We start from the raw sequence: 10,378 nt of genomic DNA on the forward strand, positions 1-10,378 counted from the left end.
TCTTCGCATCTTGATTGAAAATATTTACACAGTAAAATCTAAAATCTTTCAAAGAAAAGTTTGAATGTGACCAGGGTTGCCGTAACATACATCGCTTCTCAAGCTAGGATTAGGCTTCCTTGGTAACAGTTCATATTCATTCAATCCAGGCTGTATAATGCCAACAGTTTCAGATCTTGCGCTTCTTGTAGATGTTCTGGTCGCATCTTCATATAAAACCTAGACAAATTAAAAAAAGACAAATTGGGAAAAGAAAAACTATAAAAGGACAAGAGGGCTTTCGTGTGATATACGGCTCTTAAAGTCGGGTCTTTGCTTCTTTGCTTCCTTCTTACCTTCGTAGGAGGTGGAGCTCTCTATATAAGTGACATACCCCTCCTTGTATCTTCATTCAGTCTTTGCTGTATGCGATATAGATACTACTTATAATGGCAAAAGTATCAGATCTTGCGCTTCTTCTTGTGGCTGGAATGGCCATATCTCTTTACATTCAAGGTAAGCTGTCATAGTAACATAATGCGTGTTGTATGAGGTTGAATAGTATAAACATTTCCAAGGCTAACAATAATAGTATGTGTGTATTATTTGTCACAGAGGCGAGAGCAGTTAAGTTTGATATAAAGAACCAGTGCGGGTACACAGTGTGGGCGGCGGGATTACCCGGAGGAGGGCAGCAGCTGACCCAGGGTCAGACATGGACGGTTAATTTGGCGGCGGGGACACAGTCGGCAAGATTCTGGGGTCGAACCGGCTGCTCTTTCGATGCGAGCGGCAAAGGAACCTGTCAAACCGGTGACTGCGGCGGCCAACTGAGCTGCACAGTCTCGGGAGCTGTTCCCGCCACGCTGGCCGAGTACACTCAGAGCGACCAGGACTATTACGACGTGTCGCTAGTGGACGGCTTCAATATTCCTCTTTCCATCAACCCTACCAATGCACAGTGCACTGCCCCTGCATGCAAAGCCGACGTGAACGCTGTGTGCCCTGCTGAATTGAAGGTTGCCGGCGGATGCAAGAGTGCCTGCGTTGCCTTTCAAACAGACCAGTATTGCTGCACTGGCAGCTATACCAACAGCTGTCCTGCGACAAACTACTCAATGATATTCAAGCAGCAGTGCCCTCAGGCCTACAGTTATGCCAAGGACGATACGGCCACATTCGCTTGCCCCTCCGGTACAGACTACACTATTGTATTCTGTCCCTAGATATATATAGGATTATGTTTGTGTGTGGACTAATATATTAATAAGTGTTGTCATCTTCGTATTGACACTGTGGTGTAGCCGCGTAGGCCGTTGCAACGCTCACCACTTATTATCAATAAAACATTGCTGTCATTTTACCAGTAATGAGAGAAGCGTAATTCACACGCAATACACTGTTCCGAGAGAATATTAAAAATAAATATATACTTTGATATTTTATTTTCTTTATATTTAAAAATTAGGTGTCATATATTTTCTTAAAGACTTGTTTCATAGCTAAGATATGAGATGCTTCTCCTCCTATTGTCATTAAGACAGGTTACGCCTATTACTATAATCATATGATTATTTATAAAAATTTTAACATATAAATTAATAAAAATATTGGTAAAACTATTTTGTTGAAAGAACATAAAGTTATTTGTTTAAATGGAATATACATTCTTAATTGTATATCTTTGCATATTTTTTGTCACATAAAATTCAATAATGATAATTGTGTCTTCTATTGGATAGGGTTCTTAACGTTATACAAGATAATCTACTATAGAGGATAAAATAGTTATTGTAAAAAATGGTGTACATGCACTCCAATATTTTCACAATCAATTTGTACCTTATACTAGATGTTTAGATAGGAGTTCCTCAATTGTAAATTATTCAAAAAGGAAGGTTGCTAGTCTAACACATCTATGTGCAAGGAGCATCATTTGTATTTATTTTGGAGTTAAAAAGTGAATAATAATATTTACGCATTTTATGGGTACAAAAGAAACAATTATTTATATGCATTTTATGGCTGCATAATGAAAATATAATGTATGTCCATTTTGTTGGTACAAAATAGATTACTAATGTTAGAATATTACCGATGCAAAATAGAACTATGTTCATGCATTTCTAAGCATATAGTGAAATAGTTGTGAGTATGAATCTTGTTTGCACAAGAAAATGATCATTGTATGAATTTTGAGTGTATAACAAGATTTCCTTGCATGTGTTTGTCCAAGGTTATAAAAGAGATTGAATTGGAGTACTAAGGTGTTGTGGTTTTATGAAATAGTGTGTTTTACAATATGTACATATACTAAGTGTCTATGTTTTTCTTATTGAAATGGTTTTGTTTTTTTTTAAATTAAAGTGTGTATTTTGAGATGGAAGAGCTTTGGGAATCCTTTGATGGATGTCACTAGAAAATTGTGTTTTTTTATGAAAATTTGAAAGTAAAATTTTAAATCATGATTGATACTTGATTTTTTGTTTTGTTAGTCTATGTATCTTATGCAGGTCAAGAAGATAATGCCCTCATTTATGTGTATTTTTACTATGTGAAACTCTTCTCATTCTTTTTAAGAACCAAAATAGTCAACTCGGTATTCTTTCATGTGTTAGGAAGTTTAGGAGTATTGTAAGTTTAGACAAAATGTAACCAGTACTTTTCAAGTTTACATCATTTAATTATGTTTGATGAATGCTTTAATTACTTTTAATACATCAAAACCTACATACACTATGAGAGATATATGTCCTTATCCCTTTGATAAGAGTATTCCAATGCCTCCGTTTCCTGCACACTTTGTGACACCAAAATTTGACAAATATAGAGGGAGAGGAGACCCCAAGGCACATATAAGACAATTCTTCACAGCTTGCATTGAGGTAGCGGCAGAAGAAACATACTTGATGAGGTTGTTCCCACAGAGCTTAGGCGATCAAGCTATGGAATGGTTTTCTCAATTACCTCCTGGTATTAAGTCATGGGGCGACTTGGCAGAGGCATTCATTCAACATTTCTCTTACAACATTGAAACAGATGTCTCAGTTACTACCTTGTGCAACACCAAGCAAAAAGAGGGAGAATCTTTTGCATCATTCTTACAAAGATGGAGAAATCTAGCCAGCAGATGCTCTTGCGAAATCCCACAGAAACAAATGGTAGAAATATTCACACAAAATGTTAACAAGGCTATTGGATATGATCTCAGGAAAGCTTGTTTGTCTACATTCAAAGATGTTATTGAAAAGGGCCTAGCAACAGAAAAAGTCTTAATTGAACAAGGAGTTATCAAACTATTCAAAGAAAACAAAGAGGACTTTAAAGGAAAGGATAAACCAAAATTTTGGAACAAGAACAAGAACACAGTTAATGATGGTGTTGTTGATGCCAACACAGTGAGACCCAAGTTTTTTTTTTCTGGATCAAGTTCTACCAACAATCAAGTGAACAATCAAACAACTTCTAAACCTCGAAGGAAGTACACTCCATTGGGAGAACCACTTGAATCAGTATTCAAAAAGCTTGTGGCAAACAAAGTGATCACAGTTCCAGATTTTCCTCCATATGAACCAAAGGTCAAACCAAATTGGTGGAATGATGATGAGTATTGTGAGTTTCATAAGAGCAAGGGTCATAAGACAAGTAATTGCCATCGATTGAAGAACATTGTGCAAGATCTCATTGATAGAGGAGATATTGAGATTGAGGGACATTCATCTAACCAAGAACATGAGGTGTTTAAGGAACCATTCCCAAAACATGACAAAGGAAAAGGCAAAGTCACAGATGATCAAGCCAATTACACTAGAGCACCTTACAATTATGATTCTACTATCAATCACATCTCGATGGACAATCATATCTCTACTATTACTATCAAGAACAAAAATCCTGAGAATCCTTCTCAGAGACCCAAGATTGTCCTAAAGGGTGTTGGCTCTTCGTCTGAATCTACCTCTGAATGTCATGTTACAACTCGTCGAGGTAAAATCATGTTGCCAGGTGCCTCCACTAAGAATACCAATCCTTCATCAATCAAACCTGAGAACGACCTTGTAGAACAATTAGGGAAGACACCTGCGCTCATCTCCATTCTTGAGCTCTTACGTATATCCCCTGCACATAAAGCCATCCTTGACAAAATCTTGAGAGACACTACTGTCCCTACTGATCTGAACGTGGACCAGTTTCAAGCCATGGTGGGATACCTATCCGTTCCGCACTCCCTCACATTCACAGAAGCCGATGATGCCTCCATAAGTCAGCCACATAATGCACCTTTACACATTGAAGCCTTCATACATAAACATCAAATAAAGCGAGTCCTGATAGATGGAGGAGCAGGTCTAAATATTTGTACATTGAGCACCATCAAACAATTGGGATATTCTGACAAAGCTGTGAATTCTACAAACCAAATCACCATCAAGGCTTATGATGATGAAGAGCGTTCATCCAAGGGCACAGTTACCTTACCACTAAGAATCGGGCCAGTCACAAAGGATGTGGTTTGTCAAGTCCTAGATCTAGATCTCACATATAACATATTGCTAGGACGTCCTTGGATTCATGAAATGAGGGCAGTCCCATCAACATATCATCAATGCATTAAGTTTCCTCATAATGGAGTCGAGGTAACAGTCAATGGTGATCCAAATCCATTCATATATTGCAATAACTTGAGATCACATACTGAGACTATCATTCCTAGTAACCGTGAGGCTACTCTCTCTTCGGCATACATTGACCCTGAGTCATTAAAACCCTCGACATCTAAACAAGGTGAACTTAGAGGTAAGTTTCAAGACAAAGGCATAGGAGAATACACTTTGAATCAGACAATGTTTTTATGACAAGTCATGAGCTCTCCAAAAGAATATGGGAGGCCACATCCTAACAAGCAAATCTCCATCATGATACTCAGATGGGATCCTACCATCTTTCAAAGATGGGGCGAACTAGAAGAAGAAAATTTATATAAAATGCTCTATAGAGACATTGAAGAGGACACGCAAGATCAAATTATTATACCATGTGAGAACTATGGCAAAGGCTTCAAAATTCTGCAAAGATTTGGGTATGATGGAAAAAGCCCTCTCGAGTTACGTAAAGAAGGTGTCATGGAGCCCTTACAACCTGAGCTAACTACAAGAAGGGAACGCTCCAAGGGACTTGGTTTTCTGAATTCCAAGATTCACAATAAAAGAACAAAAGAGGCATGGCAAATCAAAGTGGCCGAAGTTCAACAAGAGGATTATTATTCCACAGATTCTAATAAGTGGGAATGGGGTTCAGACAAATCCTCCAGTGACTATGAGCTCACTGAGACATTCAGAGAGCCAGATGAACCTACAGAGGAGGAGGAATTTTACAAAAAGTTTAGAGTTGGTCAAGAACCAACCCATAAGGATCCCGCACAATCTTCGTTTCAAGGTCCTAGGTTGAAATCGCATAGGATGAGGACACCTGTCCCAGAAGGCACTACTAGTGATGACAATTTGAATTCACTCACGATCGAAACTGATGAGGAGAGTGCCATCGATGACCTCAACGATTGCCTTGACATACCTGAATATAACCACATCTTCACTCTTTGTCCAGCAAACTCTAAAAACACTAATGACCTTCCCCTTGTTCACCCCCAACTCATTGACTGGAATCATGAAGGACCAGCACAATTTGATACATTTCAAAATGACGAAGCTATTGTCGACTATCTTGGCATTCGAGATGATCTTCCCCCTGGAGACCACAAAGCAGGATACACCATAGAACTCAACAACATGGCATACTTCGGTGAGGGTGTCGGGCCTTCTAGTCGCAAAAATGTGAAAATAAGAACAAAACAAGGGTCTTATGGCGAAAACCACACTGTGGCGCTATCTGACTCCAAAAAAGTAAAAAGAAAGGACGTATCTGAGGGTGAAAACCTCTCTGAGGCACCCGAAGATGGAAGGCTCGACATTCTCCCAGCGTCATATGAGGAAAAGTCATCCATGCTGATAGAGGAAACTATAAAGACAAACATTGGTACGGAAGAAGTTCCACACAACATATTCTTAGCTCAATCTTTGATAGAGTCCGAAAAGGCAAAATTCATAAGCTTCTTTAAGGAACGACAAATCAACTTTGCATGGTCATACGCTGATATGCCTGGATTGGATCCGGATTTGGTAATGCATCATTTGACAGTCAAACCGGGGGCAAAGCCAGTAAAGCAGAAATTAAGGAAAATGCACCCACAAGTGGCATTACTAGTCAAAGCAGAGCTGGAGAAATTATTGGATGTCGGATTCATACGCCCAATTGATTATCCCGAATGGATTTCCAATTTAGTACCTATCAGCAAACCAGATCGCAGTATCCGAATATGTACAGACTTCAGAGATATCAACAAAGCTTGTCCGAAAGATGACTTCCCATTACCAAACATTGACTTGATCGTTGATCTCACAGCAGGTCATGAAATGCTATCTTTAATGGACGGATTTTTTGGATATAATCAAATCAGGATTGCGCCTGAAGATCAACATAAAACATCATTCACTTGTCCATGGGGAACCTTCTGTTGGAATGTCATGCCTTTTGGGCTGAAAAATGCAGGCGCTACTTATCAAAGAGTGATGACCACTATTTTTCATGATCTCATGCACATAACAGTGGAAGATTATGTTGATGATCTCTTGGGAAAATCAATAGACAGAGATACACACTTGGACATACTTTCAGTTGTCTTTGATCGGCTGGAAAAATACAAAGTAAGATTAAATCCAAAGAAATGTGTCTTTGGAGTAACCTCAGGGAAGCTCCTAGGATTCATTGTGTCTAAAAGAGGAATTGAGGCCGATCCAGCAAAAGTCAAGGCTATCTTGAACATGCCGCCACCGAGGAACATCAGTCAACTTTGATCTTTACAAGGGAGACTCCAATCCATACGAAGATTCATAGCGCAACTTGCAGATAAGTGTAATCCTTTCCAGCACCTGCTACACAAAAACATCAAGTTCAAATGGGATGAGAACTGTCAACAGGCATTTCAGGCGCTCAAAGATTATCTTTTGAACCCACCAGTTTTGATGCCACCAATTCCAGATCAACCTTTGTTACTCTACATATCAGCTACTCCAACGACACTGGAGGCACTCTTAGCACAACAAATACCTGACGGCAAGGAAAAAGCAGTATACTATATCAGTCGCACACTGGTGGGATATGAGCTAAATTACACACCAATCAAGCGTGCCTGTCTCACTGTGGTCTTTGCTTCACTAAAATTACGTCATTATATGCTCACTCACAAGACTAAGTTGATTGCCAGAATTGATCCACTAAAATATCTTCTCAACAAAGCTACACTTACTGGGCGGCTGGCCAAGTGGGTAATGATTCTGAGTGAATTTGACATCGAGTACGTAGACAGAAAAGCAATAAAAGGACAAGCAATTGCAGATCAATTGGCAGATGCTTCCATGATAGATGATGTTCCTCTACAGTCAGAATTTCCAGATGAAGCAATTTTAACAATATCACATGTGAAGCCATGGCAACTATACTTTTATGGCTCATACACACAGCATGGAGCAGGAGCGGGTATACTCTTTATAACTCCTCAAGGCGATTCTATACCAAAATCATACCGCTTATCATTTCCTTGCACCAACAATATAGCAGAATATGAGGCATTAACAACTGGATTAAGAATTGCAGTTCAGTGGAAGATCCAGGAACTTCGTGTTTTTGGGGATTCTCAACTTGTCATCCATCAAGCAACTGATGATTACCAAACAAAATATGAAAAGCTAATGCCTTACAAACAACTGGTAGATGATTTGAAACAACACTTCACAAAGATAGATTTTGAGCAGATACCAAGAGAACAGAATCGTGCTGCAGATGCCATGGCTACGATTGCTTCGCTCATTGATCTACCACAAAATGAGACCTGCTATGAGTTCCTGGTAGATAATCTCCTGATTCCTTCATATGAGATCACTCCTACAGAAATGATATGTGTTGTTGGTCCTGAATCCCAGTTATATGGTTCCATATTCACATACCTTCGCGACAATATCTTACCTCCCGATCTATCGAACAACCAACGCCGCACTTTCATTCGCCAATCCTCTCGATACGTCATTCTAGCTGATATCCTATACCGACGAGGTCTAGATGGCACCCTTCTTAGATGTTTAGAGAGTGACAAAGCTCAGATTGCGTTACGAGAAGTGCATGAAGGGATATGTGGTCTGCACACTAGTGGTCCTACCTTGGCCAAGAAACTCATCAGGACTGGATATTACTGGCCTACTATGGAAAAAGACTCATATCAGTTTGTCAAGAAGTGTAAGCAGTGTCAAATTCATGGAGACCTCATACACGCACCAGCACAAGAACTACAACCACTTGCATCTCCTTGGCCCTTTTGTCAGTGGGGACTCGATCTCATAGGCAAGATTCACCCTCCTTCTTCCAATGGTCATAAATTCATTATCACAGCCACAGAATATTTCACAAAGTGGATTGAAGCCGTGCCTCTCACACAAGTTACTGGGAAACAAATCACTACCTTCATTTTGAACTACATCATTTGCCGATATGGGATTCCTACTTCCATTATTACTGATAACGGGCGTCCCTTCAAAAATCAGAATGTTCGTGAACTCTGTGACCGCTTCCATATCTCTCATCGTTTCTCCACACCATATTACCCCCAAGGTAATGGCCAAGCTGAGGCATCTAACAAAACAATTCTCAAAATCCTTAAAAAGACAGTCGACGACGCTAGCCGTAACTGGCATATCCAACTCAATCCTGCACTTTGGGCCTACTGTACAAGTGTCCGCACACCTACAGGAGCTACATCTTACTCACTTGTCTACGGTGCTGAAGCCATCTTGCCTATTGAGGTCGAGTTACCTTCTCTACGGGTCTCCTTGAGAAACATAATCAACGATGAAGATTACAGGGTCTCTCGCTTACAAGAACTAGAACTGCTGGAGGAACGAAGACACACTGCTTTTAATCATCTCAAGGCTTACCAACAAAGAATGAGTCGCAGCTACAATCACAAAGTTAAGCCTCGCACATTTGAAGTAGGTGACTTAGTCCTCAAAGAGAACCCCAAGAATCAGCAAGACAGAGATAAGAAGGGCAAGTTCGAACCAAATATGCTTGGTCCTTACATCATCACAGCGGTATATGGATCTGGGGCATATCAGCTCTCAACTACAGAAGGTGAACCTTTGGAGGATCCTATCAACAGCATGCACCTTCGCAGGTTCTACACATAGCTCATTGGAATATCCTAATTCAAAAATACAAAAAAAATCAAAAAATTCAAAAATACAAAAAAAAAATTATAAAACAAAAAAATCGTTACTTGGTGAAAACCTGGCAAACAGGGGCCTTGTGACACAAAAAAAAAATTGAAAAAATCGAAAAAAGTAAAGAGAAATAATTTCATCCAACGGTGAAAACCACTTCGGTGGCGCCCTGGGCAAGTGCCATGGTGAAAACTGGGTCACCAGCGCCATGCGTAGAGACTTTGCTCCTCCCTCCTTCAGGATTCTCTTTCATCCTTTCACTTTGCACACACTCACGACCAATTCATCCACAATAAACTTACCCAGTCCCATCATGGCTTGTTATTGATCTACCCCAAGATTGGTTAGCCATTCATAATAAACCTCCCTTTTCGCCTCCCTTTCCATCCATAATAAATCAGATCCTATCTGTGACTATGGCCAAATTCTACGTCTAGTAATGGGTGTGGAACTGAGAACATCACATGTTTCGAGGAGTACAGTTTCTTCCAGCTTCCTTCAAGTCTATCCGTGCATAGATCCGCAATAAAGCAACATTTGCATCATAGATCCGCAATAAAGCAACATTTGCATCGAAGATCCGCAATAAAGTTTCATCTTCTCCGCAATAAAGTATCAATTTTATGGATTCAGTCAGTTTCAGATGAGAGACAATAGCAACAATAAGCTTCAACAAAATCAAATCTTTCAACAGACTCAGACAACATATGGTTCAGTGCTATCTATCCTTTTTGTGAAAGTGACCATTGTGACCACAATCGAATAAGACTTATACAAGTGACAAGAGACACTAAACTTGAGGACTACAGTGGATGTTGGTGTCGAGTCTTGGTTTTCTTTTGATTTTATCTTCTTGGTGACATGTCTTTTAGCTTTTCCAGGATGTCTTTGACTAGAGATTCTATCTCCAGGATGTCTTTGACTAGAAAGGCGAGGATGGGGTATCGTCACCTATTTGCATTTGCTGTCTGTGGATTGTCTCTTAGTAATGCTATGACTTGTCCAAGGATATGAGGACACTGTGAGTCTAGTATGAACTGGGGCATTCCTTGTTTGTGACTGTCTTATCTCCA

General features: G+C 39.8%; 1 protein-coding gene across 1 annotated transcript; it reads left to right on the top strand.

The window, feature by feature from the left end:
* The first annotated feature begins 353 nt into the window (after positions 1 to 353).
* On the top strand, positions 354 to 1,429 carry LOC131045888 (pathogenesis-related thaumatin-like protein 3.8). The gene is made up of 2 exons (XM_057979553.2): positions 354 to 495; positions 595 to 1,429. Exons 1-2 carry the CDS (start codon positions 429 to 431, stop codon positions 1,203 to 1,205), a joined length of 678 nt encoding a protein of 225 aa, XP_057835536.1. The 5' UTR covers positions 354 to 428; the 3' UTR covers positions 1,206 to 1,429.
* Positions 1,430 to 10,378: the final 8,949 nt, after the last annotated feature.

Source organism: Cryptomeria japonica, unplaced genomic scaffold, assembly GCF_030272615.1.
Source record: "Cryptomeria japonica unplaced genomic scaffold, Sugi_1.0 HiC_scaffold_66, whole genome shotgun sequence".
Lineage (NCBI taxonomy): Eukaryota > Viridiplantae > Streptophyta > Pinopsida > Cupressales > Cupressaceae > Cryptomeria > Cryptomeria japonica.

What these genes read in the sequence shown, in the direction of transcription:
- LOC131045888 (XM_057979553.2), top strand. Translation starts at nt 429, where the DNA reads ATGGCAAAAGTATCAGATCTTGCGCTTCTTCTTGTGGCTGGAATGGCC. An exon ending in CATATCTCTTTACATTCAAG is followed by an intron (nt 496 to 594) that starts GTAAGCTGTCAT and finishes TATTTGTCACAG; the next exon opens with AGGCGAGAGCAGTTAAGTTT.